At 37.4% G+C, this 18,532-nt stretch overlaps 3 protein-coding genes across 8 annotated transcripts; 1 reads left to right on the plus strand and 2 right to left on the minus strand.

Moving 5' to 3' along the window:
- The first annotated feature begins 58 nt into the window (after nucleotides 1–58).
- lyrm5b (LYR motif containing 5b) lies at nucleotides 59–2,710 on the plus strand. 2 transcript variants are annotated; one of them, XM_088079519.1, is made up of 3 exons: nucleotides 59–306; nucleotides 666–735; nucleotides 1,343–2,710. In XM_088079519.1, exons 2-3 carry the CDS (start codon nucleotides 691–693, stop codon nucleotides 1,547–1,549), a joined length of 252 nt encoding a protein of 83 aa, XP_087935645.1. In that variant the 5' UTR covers nucleotides 59–306; nucleotides 666–690; the 3' UTR covers nucleotides 1,550–2,710. The 2 variants fall into 2 exon arrangements, with proteins under 2 accessions (XP_087935645.1, XP_087935646.1); XM_088079520.1 differs by having other exon boundaries at nucleotides 59–293; nucleotides 669–735.
- LOC121966951 (uncharacterized) lies at nucleotides 2,208–11,163 on the minus strand. Its single transcript, XM_088079517.1, has 11 exons — nucleotides 11,030–11,163; nucleotides 9,923–10,130; nucleotides 9,148–9,205; nucleotides 8,556–9,045; nucleotides 6,226–6,317; nucleotides 5,881–5,973; nucleotides 5,415–5,490; nucleotides 4,997–5,085; nucleotides 4,357–4,475; nucleotides 3,255–3,354; nucleotides 2,208–2,510 (listed from the first exon to the last, which is right to left on the minus strand). Exons 2-11 carry the CDS (start codon nucleotides 10,048–10,050, stop codon nucleotides 2,439–2,441), a joined length of 1,317 nt encoding a protein of 438 aa, XP_087935643.1. The 5' UTR covers nucleotides 10,051–10,130; nucleotides 11,030–11,163; the 3' UTR covers nucleotides 2,208–2,438.
- A 1,596-nt stretch (nucleotides 11,164–12,759) lies between these two features.
- On the minus strand, nucleotides 12,760–18,476 carry sycp3 (synaptonemal complex protein 3). Of its 5 annotated transcripts, none has more exons than XM_088079524.1 (8): nucleotides 17,664–18,476; nucleotides 16,731–16,812; nucleotides 16,551–16,585; nucleotides 16,202–16,319; nucleotides 15,817–15,916; nucleotides 15,475–15,573; nucleotides 14,428–14,532; nucleotides 12,760–13,063 (listed from the first exon to the last, which is right to left on the minus strand). In XM_088079524.1, the coding sequence occupies exons 1-8, from the start codon at nucleotides 17,788–17,790 to the stop codon at nucleotides 13,010–13,012; spliced, it is 720 nt and encodes a 239-aa protein (XP_087935650.1). In that variant the 5' UTR covers nucleotides 17,791–18,476; the 3' UTR covers nucleotides 12,760–13,009. The 5 variants fall into 5 exon arrangements, 4 of the variants coding, with proteins under 4 accessions (XP_087935650.1, XP_087935652.1, XP_087935649.1 ...); XR_015776913.1 differs by having other exon boundaries at nucleotides 13,028–13,063; nucleotides 14,648–15,573; XM_088079526.1 differs by lacking the exon at nucleotides 15,475–15,573.
- Between the last annotated feature and the right edge of the window lie 56 nt (nucleotides 18,477–18,532).

Genomic DNA, 18,532 nt, shown 5'->3' on the forward strand with positions numbered 1-18,532 from the left:
GTTCGATCTCTACGCTGCTTTTTTTCCAGCACGAGTGCGCATGTGCGGAAGTGGCGGCGGAGCACTTCCTGTCGGGGGTGAACCATCTCTGCGCTGTGGCTCTTTGGTTGTTTACTCTCGGTTTGGTTCAGCTCGGTACCGAAAGTGTAAATATAAAAGTCATACTTTAACGGTAATCTGCACCGATCTGCCGCTGACCTTTGACCCTAACGGAGACGGTGTGAGCGCGTGTCGCTGTCGTTAGGTGACGTCACGGTGAACTTTGTCCCGGAGAAAGTTTCGGAGGGTTTCAGGTCGGTCACCGCACAGATAACAAACACCTTTATTAACCGATACAAACCTCTCTGATCGATCGGTTGTTAGTGATCGGTTAGTTATCGGCTGCTTTAAATGTTTGTCAGCGTGTAAACTGAAGCTAACTGAAGCTAACTGAAGCTAACTGAAGCTAAGTGTTTAACTTTATATGTACTTATTAATGTTTCTGTTTTAATGTTTTCAGGCTCATTTCCGGTTTTTATGACATATTTTAATCAAATAAAAGTCTTTGAATCGACGCTGAGTGTGAAAACAAAAAGTATCAAGTTGTTTAGCTACATATGTGAATAAGTTAGGGACCGTTCGTTATTTATTGGGGGGGGCTGTTAGTAATGTAATTTTGTGTTTTTCAGCTCTGACCGTCTCTGTGGGACGATGGCGAACCCTCTGAGGGCTGAAGTGGTCCGACTCTATAAAAACGTGAGTCTGTATTTTTATTTTTACTGAGAATAAAAGAGACGATCTTTTGTTCAAATCGAGATTTTTAAAATTATTTATTTATTTATTTATTTTAGTTTGGCAAGAGATACAGAAGCATTATTCTTAATTTTTAAATCTTTGAATTAAACTATTTATTTTATTATATTTTATTTTAATTTTAGCTCATTTTTTAAGTGCTCCTATTTATGTATTTATCAGCTTATTATTTTACAGTTTTTATTGTCTTGCACTGAATTAAGCGCTGGACATGTGAAACATAATTGCATTTTTATGTGAAGCATTAAAATGACAAATAAACTTAATTAAACTTAATTTAGGAAAATAAATGAAAAGAGAAATAGTGTGTTTTTGAGGCCTTCTTTGGTTCACATTATTATTTCTGGAAAATAATAACGTGAATTACGATGTTTTCTGACATCTCAAAGTCAAGAAAACAGTTTGAGAAAATAATCACAATATTATTCGTTTAATTTAATTTAAATTTTTTCACTACCAAAGTTTGGATAAAACAAACGTGTTGTGTTTAAAGTGTGTGTGATATGAGTGAGTTTGACTTACTGCATTTTAACGCTCGCTCTGATTGCAGCTCCTCCACCTCGGCCGGGAGTATCCTAAAGGAGGAGACTACTTCAGGGACCGTCTGAGAGCCGCCTTCTCTAAAAACAAAAGCGTGCAGGACCCGGAGCAGATCAAGGAGATGATCGCCCGTGGCGAGTACGTGGCCCGCGAGCTGGAGGCGCTCTACTACCTGAGGAAATACAGAGCCATGAAAAAACGCTACTACGAGGAGTGAAACAGAGACACTTGAGACTCAGCCGCTCAGTGCCGCTGCTTCCTCATCACAAACACATCAATCAATCATCAGAGTTCACACCGTTTTAACAAAACTTCTCCAGGACTTCGCGGCACATTTTAAAGACCATATGTTCTCTGAAACAATCGTCAGTGCTCCTCATCAGTTCTTCATCTTTAAAGATTTTTAAATCAAACTTTGAGGCTTTTTTCTTTTAAAACGTTTGATGTTTTTCTTTAAATTTATTTGGTGATTTTTTCTTATTTTTTGGTATTTTCCAAAGAAAAAAATTTGTTGATTTTTTTCTTTAAAAATGATTTCACACTTTTATTTTGCTGATTTTTACGGAGACAATTTAAGCGATTTGATGTGATCATTTTCCTTAAAAATCTGTTGTTTTCTTAAAATCACAAAAATGATCCCATTTATCAGCCAGAAACCGTAAAAACATTCATTACTGTTGGATTTTCAAACAAACAAAACTTTTAGGGTATATTTAGTTTTCAAATTTTTTTCCAGGCCTGGAAATTGCCATTCAGTCTGCCTGAATGGAAAAGTCATGAAATTTGCAATTGCATGACTTTTCCAGGTTTTTCATGACTGTATGAACTCTGAATAATTGATTTATCTTTTTGGAAAAATGAAACAAACGCGAATGTAAGAGGAAAAAATGTTAACATTTATTTGCGTCTTGTGCAACAGACTGGAACGTCCGTCCTCTCAGGACAAAACTACAAACAGCAGCTTTCAAGGTTTTATTGTTTTGTTCCCGATTTCGGACAAAAAACATTTAAATAAAAGTATAAAAACAGACGAGCGGTCCTTCGTCAGAGAGCACAAACCCGTCAGGTCACAGTGGAGGAGAGTCGCCCCGCAGGACGCGCTGAGGTCAGAGGGGCTCGGCGGCGAGGGACGCGCCGTCCGCCAGGTTGGCTCTGCAGATGGGACACGTGCTGTTCTCCTGCCGGGGACGAGGACACAAGCTCAAATCCATCATCTGTCCATGATTTTATCCAGAAAACATCAGCAATCACATCGAGGAGATGAATGTTTGGCGTCGACCGACGGCCCAAAATCAAATGTACTCAACTTTTAAGAAAATAAGTTAAATATATAAAACAAAGAAAAAAACATTAAAATGATTCCATTAATCCTTTGAAACCTTTTGAATTTTCTTGTACTTCTTTTTTAAAAAAAAAAAAATTTCTTGCTAAACTTTGGGTCATTTTTTGAGAGAAATCCAGCCACCGCTCAGGTTTCGTTACGGTGACGTGCTCATCTTCCTGAGGTCCAAAACAACAAAACATTACAACAAAAACACACTCACAAAAATTAATAATAATAATAATAATCAAAACAAAATAAGTAAACAAACAAATAATAATAATAATACAACTACTGTAACAACAGCAATCAAAAGATAATAATTCACCAATCAACCAATTCAAAAAAAATTTTAAAATTAAAAAGTCTTATTTTTAACTATCCTTCTCAAAAATCAACATAAAACAACCAACTGAAAAATCATTGCTGAAAAAAACAAATACCCCAAAAAAATCATTGCTCGAAACTGGACAAACAACAAATAATAACCGCGTGTGCACGCTTGCGCTCACACTCACACACACACACACACACACACACACACTACAAAAAAACTCCATTCAGACCTGCGTCAGCTCGTGTGTGCTGCGTGAGACGTTACCTTCAGCCACCGGTCGATGCACTGCACGTGGTAGTCATGGAAACAGGGCAACATCCTGAGCTTCTCCCCATCAGTGTAGTCACAGAAACAGATCTGACACCTGTCAATCAATCAATACATCAATCAATCCGTCCGTCTGTCCGTCCATCCGTCCATCCATCCGTGGATCAGCAGAGCAGATCCGGAGTCATCAGCGTTTCGAATCGTGACATCGTAACACAGATCAGCCTGTTTAAACTCGTTTTTCAGCTTTTGGTAACAACACATTTTAAAACTAATGAAAATAAATGTAACAAAAAAATAAACATTTTCAATTTGAAGTTCAAAATAAAATAAAATTCGGAGTCTAAAATCTGACCCAAATTTATCACAAAAGGCAGAAACATTTAAAGGAGCCACAAACAGTGCCGGTAACGGACATCTTATTGTGAAATATCTTATTGTGAAATATCTGCAGGAGCGTGTTGTCGGCGACACCGCGGCTCCATAAACGAGAGGACGATCAGCTTCGGATTATGTAAATACAGTCGTTACAGAATCACGCGGCGTATTTGTGTATTTATTATACGTGTCTTTATTGTCCCTCGCGGGGACAGTTGGTCTGCAGTCGCAGGTACAAACAAAGGTCATCACAGTAACACGCAACCGAGCTTGACTCAAATGAATCCCGATCAACCGAAAAATTTTTGTAAAAGTGTCAAAAAAGAAGCGATCACTTCACTGCAGCCAATAAAATCAGGAAAAGACACGTTTCACACCGTGAGGTGACCATTTCCCAAATCTCACGCTCCGTGGTCTCAAATCACCGTGACCGTGTGTGTAGCGTGTGTGTGTGTATCATGCGTATCGTGTGTGTATCGCGTGTGTATGACGTGTGTTGTGTGTGTGTATTGCGTGTGTGTATCGTGTGTGTCGTGTGTGTATACGTATAAAGATCATCTTTCTCTCTGTGCGAGTTTTTAATTATCTGAATTTTACTGACAGTCGTAACACGGCGGTGCCCGGGCCCTTTAGCCGGGGCCCTTTAGAGGCCCCTGAGCAGTCGCCGTGCTGCCTTGGTGTTGAATGTGGCCCCCAGCTGAGGGTCTGGCTGATGACTCACTGCGTGTTTCCGGCGCTGTTGGCAGACTGGAAGGTTTTGGTGGGAAACCTCTGGATTTCCCTCCGACTCAGCTTTTTGGACACGACGGCGCCCTGACGCTCCTCGAAGGCCAGGAGAGCCTGAGAGACGAGCAGAGGGGCAAAATGAGCCAAACATGAAGAAACAGGAAGCTGAACAGTTTTACCTGAACTCATCAGGTGAGTCTGACTCCTGCAGGAAACAGGAAATAAATCCCCAAAACGTTTTACACGCTGCTGTCACCACGTGATCAACGACACAAATAAATAAATACATTTAAAAATGAAGAAATAAATATGTAACAAATAAAAAATAAAAAATATAAAAATACATTTAAAATAAATAAATAATTAATTAATTATATAATAAATATAATAAAATTACATTTAAAATAAGCAGGGGAATATGAGTGGAAATAATACAGAAATAAATAAGAAAATATATATGAAATTGAATAAATTGATCAATAAAATGGAAACTTAAATATTGTCATTTTAATTTATTCATTGACTGAGTTTAGTTCCTCCTGAATGTGAAAGCAGGATTTTAATGTGTTCGAGGCTGAAAACTGAATAACTTCAGGAACGGAAACCAAAATGAAGAACGTCCTCCTCTTCCTCACCTCGTAGTCGTTTCCCTGAAGGTCCTCTGAGAGCTCAGGCACGTTCCTCATTCTGCCCCGCCCACGTCTCCTGTGCTGACCAATCAGATCTGTGGAAGCACACCGGCTGCATCAGATAAAGTGAACACACACACACACACACACACACACACACACACACACACACTCTCTCTCTCTCATACACACCATCATTAACGCTAACACATCTCCTTCACATTAAAACACTCTAACTGGACAAACACAGGGAGGCTTTTATTGTGAAGCAGCCACAGGAAGCACCATGTGGTTCACTGATTAAAAGTGAGTCAACAAAATAAGACAGCAGACATTTAGCTGAAGTCAGTCTGAAACTTTTCCCGCCTTTTTCCTGCAGAAGATTAAATGTTGAAATAAAAGCTCAGCCTGTTTGAGATTTTACCGTCTTCGAGGCTGACCAGAGGAGAGACGGCCGCCAGGAAATGAGGCATCCAGCTGGACTCCATGTAGGACTGATACTGCAGACAACAACACGAGACAAAACTCTGCACGTTCACGCTTTGACTTATTAACCTCTTAGTGGCCGCTTTCATCGCTCTGCACACAAAATGCACTTTCAAAAAATCAAGCTTTAAAAAATATTATGCATTCATTTGATTTTACTTACTTTCATTGAGTTGATTTTTTAACCATCAGTCCTGATCATAAATATCAAATGTTCATTAATTTTCAGAATTTTAACCCTTTAAATGCCAGGTTTATGCCTTGATGCCACGATATTTGTAGATGACAAAAAAAGAATAATTTCTAGTCTCCTCCATGCTCAGTATCTGACTGTAGCTGCTGTATAAGTTATCATTTATTATCATAAGACTTTAGATGGATTGTTTCTGTGATGTGTGTCTCACCGTGTGTCGGCTCTGCTGCTGATGATGATGATGATGAAGACGATGATGATGATGAAGGTGTCTGCTGTGGGACTCCTCGTGGTCAAACTGAGCCTGAGTAAGCAAACAGCAGCGTCAGCATTTCAACATCTGTACAGCTGTGAGCGCCGTCTGTCTTTTCTCTTTTTTACATTTATTTATTGATTTTATTGAACAGTACTTATAGTATTTATTTATATATTTATTTGCAATTTGCCGACATTTCTTGCAGAGTTGCTCATGATGTTTTTACCCAGATTTTGAAAAAGAAATTAATAATAATAATTTCTCAGATTCGGTGTGTGTGTTTGTGTTTCTGAGTCTCACCTGCAGGCTTCGAGCCAACGCCTCGTCCTCCTCCTCCTGAGCCAGGCGCACTGCCGCCTCCTCCTCGTCACTGATGACGATCTGCTCCGCTGCTGCAGAGGAAGAAATGATCAGGATCAATCATCAGAATCAATCAATCACCAGGATCAATCATCAGAGGTCACAGAGGGGCATGTTTAACAGACTAAATGTGGACCGAGTGACTCGACTCCAGACGTGACGTTTTAGGACCCGCGGACTCGACAGCAGCATCGATAAGCTCCAACACCTTTCTGCTGATTCAGACAGCGTTCGCTCTCATCGCCGGGCTTGTTGTTGTTATTTTTGCTCGGATGTTGTTCTCTTTTGTCCGGCCGTAATAACTGTTATTGTTTGGCTCTTACTGTTATTGTTAATGTTGTTATTGTTAATGTTGTTATTGTTATTGTTAATGTTGTTATTGTTAATGTTGTTATTGTTATTGTTAATGTTGTTATTGTTATCGTTAATGTTGTTATTGTTACTTTTATTGTTAATGTTGTTGTTATTGTTAATGTTATTGTTATCGTTAATGTTGTTATTGTTACTTTTATTGTTAATGTTGTTGTTATTGTTACTGTTGTTATTGTTACTTTTATTGTTAATGTTGTTGTTGTTAATGTTATTGTTAATGTTTTTGTTATTGTTAATGTTGTTATTGTTACTTTTATTGTTAATGTTGTTGTTGTTAATGTTATTGTTAACGTTTTTGTTATTGTTAATGTTGTTATTGTTACTTTTATTGTTAATGTTGTTATTGTTAATGTTGTTATTGTGAATGTTGTTGTTGTTATTGTGAATGTTGTTGTTGTTATTGTGAATGTTGTTATTGTTTGGCTCTTACTGTTATTGTTAATGTTGTTGTTATTGTTAATGTTATTGTTAATGTTACTGTTAATGTTGTTATTGTTAATGTTATTGTTAATGTTTTTGTTATTGTTAATGTTATTGTTAATGTTGTTTTTATTGTTAATGTTGTTATTGTTTGGCTCTTACTGTTATTGTTAATGTTGTTGTTGTTATTGTTAATGTTGTTGTTGTTAATGTTGTTGTTATTGTTAATGTTGTTGTTGTTACTGTTAATGTTGTTATTGTTAATGTTGTTAGTGTGAATGTTGTTATTGTTTGGCTCTTACTGTTATTGTTAATGTTGTTATTGTTAATGTTGTTACTGTTAATGTTGTTATTGTTAATGTTGTTGTTATTGTTAATGTTGTTATTGTTTGGCTCTTACTGTTATTGTTAATGTTGTTATTGTTAATGTTATTGTTAATGTTGTTAATGTTATTGTTAATGTTATTATTGTTAATGTTGTTGTTATTGTTAATGTTGTTATTGTTAACGTTGTTGTTATTGTTAATGTTATTGTTTAGCTCTTACTGTTATTGTTAATTTTGTTGTTATTGTTAATGTTATTAATGTTATTGTTAATGTTATTGTTAATGTTGTTGTTATTATTAATGCTGTTATTGTTAATGTTGTTGTTATTGTTAATGTTGTTATTGTTAACGTTGTTGTTATTGTTAATGTTATTGTTTAGCTCTTACTGTTATTGTTAATTTTGTTGTTATTGTTAATGTTATTAATGTTATTGTTAATGTTGTTGTTGTTATTGTTAATGTTATTGTTAATGTTGTTGTTATTATTAATGCTGTTATTGTTAATGTTGTTATTGTTAATGTTGTTATTGTTAATGTTATTAATGTTATTGTTAATGTTATTGTTAATGTTGTTGTTGTTGTTGTTATTGTTAATGTTATTGTTAATGTTGTTGTTATTATTAATGTTGTTATTGTTAATGTTGTTATTGTTTGGCTCTTACTGTTATTGTTAATGTTGTTATTGTTAATGTTATTAATGTTATTGTTAATGTTATTGTTAATGTTGTTGTTGTTGTTGTTGTTAATGTTGTTGTTATCATTAATGTTGTTATTATTAATGTTGTTATTGTTAATGTTGTTATTGTTAATGTTGTTATTATTAATGTTATTATTAATGTTGTTATTGTTAATGTTGTTATTGTTAATGTTGTTATTGTTAATGTTGTTATTGTTAATGTTGTTATTATTAATGTTATTATTAATGTTGTTATTATTAATGTTGTTATTGTTAATGTTGTTATTGTTAATGTTGTTATTATTAATGTTGTTATTATTAATGTTGTTATTGTTAATGTTGTTATTGTTAATGTTGTTATTGTTAATGTTGTTGTTAAGTGTGTGAGTGAAGTGGGTCATCTGGTAAAACTTGGTGAACCGGTCCGGTCCGGTAATCAGTTATGTTTCATGTGTTTCACGTGTGCGTCTCCTCACCTGCTGAGGAGTCTTCTTGCTCCCCGTTCAGCCACCTCCTCTCCTCCGCCGTGAGGAAGGACAGAGAGTCAGAGGAGGACGCCGCCGGTGGTGACGGTGCAGCCGTCGCTGGTGTCTGACTCTGTGTCGTCGTCTGACTCTGCGTCGTCATCCGGCTGCGACAAGCAGGACTCGAATCTACTGTAGACCCCACCACAGTCAAATGCACCTCCTCCTCCGATACAGGTGTGAGGTAGGGGTAGGAGGAGGAGGAGGAGGAGGAGGAGGAGGAGCAGAAGGAGGAGGAGGAGCAGGAGGAGGAGGAGGAGCAGGAGGAGGAGGACGCAGTGGACAGCGGAGCCTCCAGCCAGCTGTTCAGAGGAAACGTCCTGAGAGATGAAGCTGGAACAAACCCGACGCTCTGCTCTGCCATCGCTGCAGCCAGACGTCTGCGTTTGTTCTTATGGGAAAGTTCTCGTCGTCCTGAAGATCTGCCGCCGCCGCCAGCCGCCTGACGACAGAAACACGGCAGTCATCCTCCGCACACACCGAGCTGACGGCGGTGAGACAACATGAATGTGTTAACAGTGAGCGTTGCAGCGCGGTGACTTACAGGACTGAAAAGCTCCTCTGTGATGAGACTGCGTCTCCTGCGTTTGCCAAACTGTGGACTGATAAACAACAACAAAACAAAACAACAGACTTTAACATTAAATCTACAGTTTGTTCAGCAAAATAAATCCTATGACTATTGAAGGGATGCTCTCCCGACTTTCAACCAGGTCTGTGTCCGCAGGGAGGGACGCGTGCAGATAAACACTGATAATGCAGCATTTTACACTGTTTTACTGTAGACGAGGGAAACTCCTCTGACTTTTCTTAAGCAAAAAAATTTTACAATTATTTAAAGAGAAAAAATGTCAAAAAGGTTTTCAAGAAAATCAAAACAAATATTCCAGAAAAATCACCATAAAATTTTTAAAACAAAATCACCACAAGTTTTTGCATATCACGAAAAACAAAAATTAAATATAGTAAAATAACAAGAAATCGCCAGGTTTTTAAAAATCACCAAAAAAATTTAAGACAAAAAAATCACCATAAAGTTTTTGAGACAGAAATTGCCAAAGGTTTTCTCTAAATCACCAAAATAAATTTCAAGAAAAAGAAAAGTGACAGTTTAAACGTTTAAAAAAAATCATTGCCTTTTTTAAGAAAGACAGCTAAATGTGTCCATGTGTCCCTGCAGTCTGGGACAAGCCACGCCCACACAGGAGGGCGCGGTTATTAGTGTCTGTGCTGTCAAAGACGGGACAGAGTTTTCTGTGTGAACAATACTAACATGTATCTATATTAATCTAGCACATGTAGGAGTCATGCTAAATCACCTGGGTGTCTCTGGGACGATGGTGGACAGGTCCTGATAGAGGACGTCAGCGGGGTCCAGGAGGCAGCCTCGGTTCAGACCTCCGGGACTGTCCGGCTCCGACGAGCTTCCTGCTAACGTCTCCTCCATGATCCTCCAGCAACGACTGTCCACAACTCTGCAGTCACCTCCGGGACAGACTCATGTCCCCGCTGCTGAGGACAGATCACCTGAGACACAAGCCGTTAAAGGGGACACCACCGAAATTCAGGATTAAAACCTGTTACTCAGAAGTTACTCATTAAGCAGTGATACTCAACTTATGACCCGCGGGCCGAATCTGGACCCCCCAACCATTTTATTATGGACGCTAAAGATAAAGTGATGGACACTGTGAATAGTTTTTGTCCTTTTAGTCTCCATAAGGTGTCAGAGACATAAAACAGCATCAAAATAGAGCTTGTTGATCAAAAAAAGAGCCAGAGGAGGATCCCCCACACCCCCGACAGAGGACACAGCTGAGACACTGATGTCCTAAAATCACAGAAATGTCCTCAAATCCGAGACATGTCCAAAGTCCGAGAAAAATCCTAAAATCTTTAAAAAACAACAACAAAAAAAACATCCTAATATCCCAGATATTTACCAAAATCTAATTAACGTCTTAAAATCCCGTAAATGTCCAAAAATCCTAAAATTGTCCTAAATTCTTAAAACGTCCTAAAATCCCAGAAATGTTTTAAAGTCCTGTAAATGTCCAAAAATCTTAAAACGTCCTAAAATCCTGTAAATGTCCAAAAATCTCAAAAACGTCCTTATATCCTGTCCTAAACTCTGTATCAGGGTTTAACGACACGAACATGGCGCCGAACGTTTACTTTAACGTTCCGGTTTCTATTGATGAAACTAATTAAGAGACCACGAGCTAAAAAAACTGAATTAAACCGAGATTAAACTAAAAATACTGGTTTTCGTTACCGAGCCTGGAGCCAGCGTCCGCCTGTCCCCGTTAGCATCCAGAGCTAACAGAAGCGGCTCCGCGCGAACACACGCGGAGACGAAACAGTTAACTTTAACCGTCTCTGAGAGCCGCGTTACAGCGTTAAACTGGCGGTAACGGGAACTTTACCTGAACGGCGTCGCCGTTTGCTCCGTTTGTTAGTTCGTTACCGGACGGTGTACCGGGAGAGAGACGGTCCGCGCACAACAGGAAGTGTACTTCAAAGTAAGAACGCGAGCTTCCGGTGTCACTCCGAAAAGTACCGAGAATTCAGTCCGGCGTTTGTTTCAGTTTTAGTTTTTATAAAAGATCAAATTCCCCAAACGCACAAAAACAAAACAGACAAAGGACACACCGCGATGAATAACACGAAATAAACCGTCTCTTTGTAACCGAACCGAACATTAACCGACTTTTATTGTGACAAATCAATAAAACATCAAATACAATACAAATGTTTAAAAAAGGATATTTTTAGGAATCAAATACATATATTTGACCAAAGATGGGATAAAGTGATTACATATATAACATGAACTTTTTTTATTCTCTATTTGTCCCACTCACTAATTTAATAATCCTGTCACAAAAAAATTTAATTTGATAATAATGTTGGAAAATTATTTTATTTATAAATGTATACATGAGTGCTGGTGAGTTTTTCATTTTCCCCGGTGTCCCATCCATTCTCTTTAGCCGCTAGTGTCCCCGCCGGTGTCCCCGGCAGTGTCCGCTCCGCTCTCATTCCCCGCCAGTTTTTCATACATTATTGAACTATAACATGTTTAATTACTGTTTATACTGCCACAGGTTTTTCATACATTATTAAACTATAACATGTTTAATGACTGTTTATACTGCCACAGGTTTTTCATACATTATTAAACTATAAAATATTAAATTACTGTTTATACTGCCACAGGTTTTTCATACATTATTAAACTATAACATGTTTAATTACTGTTTATACTGCCACAGGTTTTTCATACATTATTAAACTATAACATGTTTAATTACTGTTTATACTGCCACAGGTTTTTCATACATTATTAAACTATAACATGTTTAATTACTGTTTATACTGCCACAGGTTTTTCATACATTATTAAACTATAACATGTTTAATTACTGTTTATACTGCCACAGGTTTTTCATACATTATTAAACTATAAAATATTAAATTACTGTTTATACTGCCACAGGTTTTTCATACATTATTAAACTATAACATGTTTAATTACTGTTTATACTGCCACAGGTTTTTCATACATTATTAAACTATAAAATATTAAATTACTGTTTATACTGCCACAGGTTTTTCATACATTATTAAACTATAACATGTTTAATTACTGTTTATACTGCCACAGGTTTTTCATACATTATTAAACTATAACATGTTTAATTACTGTTTATACTGCCACAGGTTTTTCATACATTATTGAACTATAACATGTTTAATTACTGTTTATACTGCCACAGGTTTTTCATACATTATTAAACTATAAAATATTAAATTACTGTTTATACTGCCACAGGTTTTTCATACATTATTAAACTATAACATGTTTAATTACTGTTTATACTGCCACAGGTTTTTCATACATTATTAAACTATAACATGTTTAATTACTGTTTATACTGCCACAGGTTTTTCATACATTACTGAACTATAACATGTTTAATGACTGTTTATACTGCCACAGGTTTTTCATACATTATTGAACTATAACATGTTTAATTACTGTTTATACTGCCACAGGTTTTTCATACATTATTAAACTATAACACCAGAGGGTGGTTATCTGACGGGGAGGAGAGTATTTTCACTGCTTTGGACAGAAAGTGTTGGACGACAATCACAGACCGCACCTTTATTAATTCATACAAAGCCCTGAAATAAAGACAGCTTTGTTTTTGACAGAACTCTGAAACTTGTTGAGTTTACAGACTGTAAACGTTTCCAAACTTATTCTTACAGAGAAAACTTTAAATGAAACTGCAGTCAAACCTCAGCTATTCATATTTCTCAATAAACAAGTCAAACAAATGTGCGATCACAAAGGATCTGAACCAGAGCGCACAGTCTCTCTGGAAACAGAGCTCGGGCTAGAACAACATGGACTGCAGAGATTTTCGGACTGTGGCCATCTCCTGCTGTTGCTGTGGAAACAAACAACAACAACATGAATGAGGAGCCGAGAGGAAGTGACATCATAAACGTGACATCATGTCCCTGTTGTGACGCATTTCATTTCCTTCTGTCGGTATTTTTTAGCTTTTCGTCATCTGCATTTTGACCTCATATTTCCATTTAATCAGTGAGTTCTCTCTGTGGCGGCACATTTACTCTGCCCTCCTTCATCGGGGACATTTACAAACCGAATCACCGTGACGTCACGCTGACACGTGTACACTGTAAAGCCCTCTGAGGCAAACCATGTTTTGTGATAATGGGCTATATAAATAAAACTGACTTGACTTGACTTGACACGTCCAGGTACGCATCTGGCAACTGTTTGGAACTATGACATTAGCAAACTTGTTGATTTCTGTTTTGATTGAACCAATCTGTGTTCTGAAATACGCAGAAAAGCCTGAAACTCTGGGAAAAAATCTGCTTACACAATGAAATAAACAAATAATTATAATAAATAAACGCAAAGGACAAACTGCGCTCAGCTGCCGGTATCACTGTTCATTCTTGTGTGGATAACGTGCTGAAACGAAGCGGATACGCCGTGATATTTCTGTACTATTCTCTCTGGATCTGGCCCTTAAACTCATGCTGAGATTTTCAGGCGGCTATAATTTGTTTTGCTGCGTCCGCAGATCTGAAAAACCAATATCGGACCGATAGCGACTATTATTAGTCAATGAGAGCAATAACTGATATTTGGAGCTGAAATGAATTTATATAAAAATAAAAAACTTTCTGTCCAAATGTAGAATTTAGAATAAAACAAACTCCAACACAAAACTTTGTTTAAATGCTTTTAGCAAAAGTTTAATCAAAACTGAAACTTTCAACATTGAACACACTCTTTTTTACAACTTTTTAAGGAAAAAAGTTTACTAAAAAACGTAAATAAAAAATGAATAAAAATATCTTCCTGAGGTTTTACAAAGTCAAAGTTCCTCCCATGCTGACACTTTCTTTTCACTTTTCAATTGATTAACTTTATCAGTGATCATTAAAATAAAATGCAGATCCAGATAATCTGAAAAATGCCAAATATCAGCCCCAAAAATCAGCCAGGCCGATGGACTGTTGACCCCTTCTCTGTATCTTTATAAATAACAGTTCCAACTGAAAAAGACAACAGCGTTACCAAACTTAAATATCTCCTAATTAAATAAAGACTTTTGTTGTTGGCGTGACGTCTGTGATTCGTTTTTTTCTTTTACTTTGTGCTGCAATAACAAAGTTTCGAAATCAATCACTAACACGACAGCCGAAGATTTAAGAGGTGAGTCAAAGCGCCTGACTGAAAGAGATCAGCCCGAGCTGCACTGTCCGCGCTCACCGTGTCCATGAGGATCTTCTTCTGCAGCGTGGCCATCTCCTTCTTCAGCTCCTGCTGCGCCCCCTGCAGGAAAGCATCGTGGCTCTTCTCCATGTCGTCCATGTTCTGCAGGACAAACACAGACAGCCGCAGTGTGACTTCATTCAACAATTCAGAGACATTCACAGCGGACACTGCAGATACCAGGAATGAATATATGAATATATATGAATATATATACATGAATCCAGGTACACTTTATGAATCTACAAACAGACGGTCTTTGTGCTGTCGGGAACTCCACGCTGAGCCGCTAACGCCGCCGCCACAGAGCAGAGAGCCGAGGACGAGGGCCGGCGGACAGCAAAAACAGCGACCTTCACTGACAGACTGATAATTAACTTCTGCACAACTGTACAATTCCTCTGTTGCACCTTTGCTACATACATTCTGTGTTCTTTATATTGAATTTTTCATGTTTTCGATATTTTATCTTACATCTTTTTCTATTTAAAGTTATTAATTTTATTCTTCCTCTGTGTTCATTGTTTCGCACAAAAACACCAAGTCAGATTCCTTGTGTGTGTAAGCAGGATGTAGCCGAGCAACAGCACAGTGAAAGGACGAGAAAAAAATGTAAAAAAAAAAAGAAATTTAAGACTGTGTTCCGAATGTAAGAGTTTTTAAGGCCTTACTTTGAGAACATTACTTACACAGTTTTCTGGTGTGAAGACTTTGTATTGTGCTTTTTGTCATACGTTAAGACCCTAAATGACATATTGACAAAGTTTTTGCTGATCTGGGTTCCCAGAGGCTTTAAGCAGTTTTACAACAAACTGACACTTTCTTGACTTGCAAAATGTTCCTCAAACAAGACCAACAAATGACCTGTGATTTCCATGCATATTGTTTTCCTTAATAAGATCCAGAGGTGGACACAGGAAGGGGAGGGACTTTACATCTCCACAGAAGGTTTTTGTGAGGGATTATTTCCTGCAGTTGTGGGCAGAATGTGATATGGCGTTTGAAAACACTCGACAGTGTAAGCGCAGGTGTTAAAGGCCTGACCTTGACAAACTGCTCGTAGAGCTCTCTGACAGTCTGCAGCTTTTGTTTCTGCACCACTCTGGCCTGCTGCAGGATCTTCTGCTGCTGCCTGAACAGACTCTGCACAGAGAGCACACGACGGCTGCAGAGTCACAAACATGCTCCTGAGATTCATGTGAGCGCTCAGATTTAGGCAGTCAGTGAAGCCTTCAGCGTAAAGACTGTAGTTAGAATGAACATGTGAGGATGAGATCAAACCCTCAACAGGATCTGAGGTTTTTTTCTTTGAAATGCAGCACTAGAAGTCACAGAGCATCAAACCTGTGGACATACTGAACCGATCAAACAAGGAGGTGAACAAACGTTAAGCTGCTCCTCCTGCTCCTCCGCTCGCTGGGCCTCCGCCTCCCACTGCTGCAGCGCTGTGGACACCTGCTGGGAGTACTGCTGAGTCATCCTCTGCCTGCAAACACACACAAATATTTCAAACACAGCAATTTTAAGATTTCAAAATGCTGAGTTATGATGCATCCATGTCTTTAAAATTATCTCAAAAGATTGAACATTATTTATTTTGCCCCAGTGTTCATTGAAGTTCATATTCCTGTCACTTTTATCAGCTCTTTATTTTTATTTTTTACTTTGCAATTAATTTTCCACTTCATATACTCTGGCGTCGTGCTTTGTTGCCTCCTTATCTTGAAGCAGTGACCTTGTTTCCCACAGATTTAGATTTGGTTTCTCAAACCTCTGGTTGTGATGTGTGCTCCACAGCTGCTCCAGCTTGTGCTGGCTTCCCTTCATGTAGTTCTTGGTCAGACTCTCCAGACGTTTCCTCTTGGCCTGCATCACTTTGCTGATATCAGCTGGAAGCAAAGAACACAGTTTCTCATACTGACACCAAAGCAGTACTTTTGGGTATTATTACTTTGCAGAGTATGAACAAGATTTTTTTATTTCCACACAGTGTTTTTAATTTAACACCATGTTAATGCCAACCTGCTCAAATGTATGAGTGCTAATAATTTAGTGTAAAAGGACTATGCGCAGCATAATTATTCAGATTAATAAATACCTGATTAAAAAGAGCTGCTTACCTCCAAATTTATCCAACATAGATTGTACCTCATTTCTGAAAGCACGGAGAGAGAAATGTTACTTTCATGACACAAACACAGCAGGTTAAGTGATTTGGACTGCACAAATGTCAGCTGCTGCTCAGCATCAGCATACTTTCAACAGGAAATCACTGCAGCTGAAACAAAGCAGTATTATACCCCATAGCACACATGGCGCCGTCCTCTTCAAAGTCAGCTGCAGGTCTTTTCTTCGCCGACTTGTCCACTTTTGGAGTATTATCTTGTGACAAGAAAATTTAAACTTAATGTCATTAGGCTTTTTGTAAAAAATGTCCCTCAGCAGTGGAGGATCATGTACTCACATCTTCACTAATGTAAAATAACAGTTAGGGTTGCAGCAGTGTACTGTGTACATTTGCTCATGTATAGTATTGAATAAAAATATGCAGTTGAAGAATGTCACCTTTTTATCTATTTTCACCTTTTTCAAAAGAAATATGTTTATTTGTTGTTGCTTTGTTCAGGTAATATTCTTGTGACTTGTCACTACTTTCTTACTAGTTTAGTTTAGTTTTTTTCAACTTATTCTCGGGGAATTCACTTTTTACCATTTTCTTACTAATGTTTTTTTTTTTTTTAACTTATTTACAGGTAATCTTCATGTAATTCTTCACTAACTTCTTGCTAATGTTTTTATAACAAAATTTCTTTTTTTTTTTTTTTAAATTTAACTTATCACTAATTTCTTGTTAATGATTTTTTTTTAAAAACTATTTTCAGGTAACTTTTGTTTAACTTTTCACCAGTTCTTGCAACTTTTTTGGCCTTTTCCCCATGTTTTGGAAAGATATCAAGCCTGTTTGCTTAGTTTTTAAAGAGATAATCCATATTTCATCATCATGTATAAACTTATTTATTTTTGGTATTAATATTCTGAATGTGTAAAGTAACTAAAGTGGTCAAATACTTGAGTTAAATGCAGAAGTACAATATTAGGCTGCCTCTGACATGTAGTCGAGTATAAGTATGAAGTACTACTAAATGGAAATACTCAAGTAAAGTAAAAATATGTCAGAATTGTAGTTAAATACAGTACTTGAGTGAATATATTTCCTAGCCAACTAACCTTACCTTCTTTGACATCGTCCTCTGAGCCGCTCAGGTCTTTCTTTGCATCTTCTTTATTAAAATCAAACACTTTTAGATCTGATTTTTCTTCTGGATATTTTTTCTTTATCTGTCTTCTACCTGTTGCCATTTTTCCAGTCAGGTTTAATTAACGCTGTCGAGCTTAATCTTAAACTTAAACTAAACCGAGCAGACACAATAATGGAGTCCTCTAACCAGCTAACCGTTAGCCACCATTAGCTTAGCGAGCGCTGCTAACGGATCCAGCTAAGTTTCCACAAATATCATCAAGAGAAAGCTGGATTTTAGTTAATTATTTAAATCACGCGGACTTCTACTCAGACGTTTAGCTTTCCTTGGTTAATCGGCTAAACTCAACTGTTAACAATAAAAACTGAACTGAGCAAAGCTAACTGAATGAAGCTAGGCGAGCGAAGCTAACAAAGCTAGCGAAGTTTGGCTCGATTCCCGCCGAAACAGAGCGAGAGTACCCGGATGAGAGGAGCAAGGAGGAAGTGCTCAGATAATTTACCAAAGTAGCTCTGACTAAAACAGCAAAAACAATCTGAAAAGTCAAAGTTCAAGTTAAAATGTTAAAAATGCTCCAAAATGGCAGATTAAAAAAAGGGTTAAAACAAATGCTGGCTCTGGGTAGTAATATAAAGTATAAAATGTAAAAGAAAAAAGAAACTAAACATATGCGCGTGCACGAAGGCAGACCGTGAGGAGCTGGATCCCAAAAAAGAAAGAGCACAAAAGAAACAAAAAAAACTTAAACTAATGCAGTACGTGCTTTAAAGGAACATCTTCAGTGCATAACTTTTACTGAAAAAGAGTATTTTACAGCAGGGGCGCATCTAGGATTTGAGGAC

This window comes from Plectropomus leopardus, chromosome 7, assembly GCF_026936395.1.
Source record: "Plectropomus leopardus strain MGB_pleo_1.0 chromosome 7, ASM2693639v1, whole genome shotgun sequence".
Lineage (NCBI taxonomy): Eukaryota > Metazoa > Chordata > Actinopteri > Perciformes > Serranidae > Plectropomus > Plectropomus leopardus.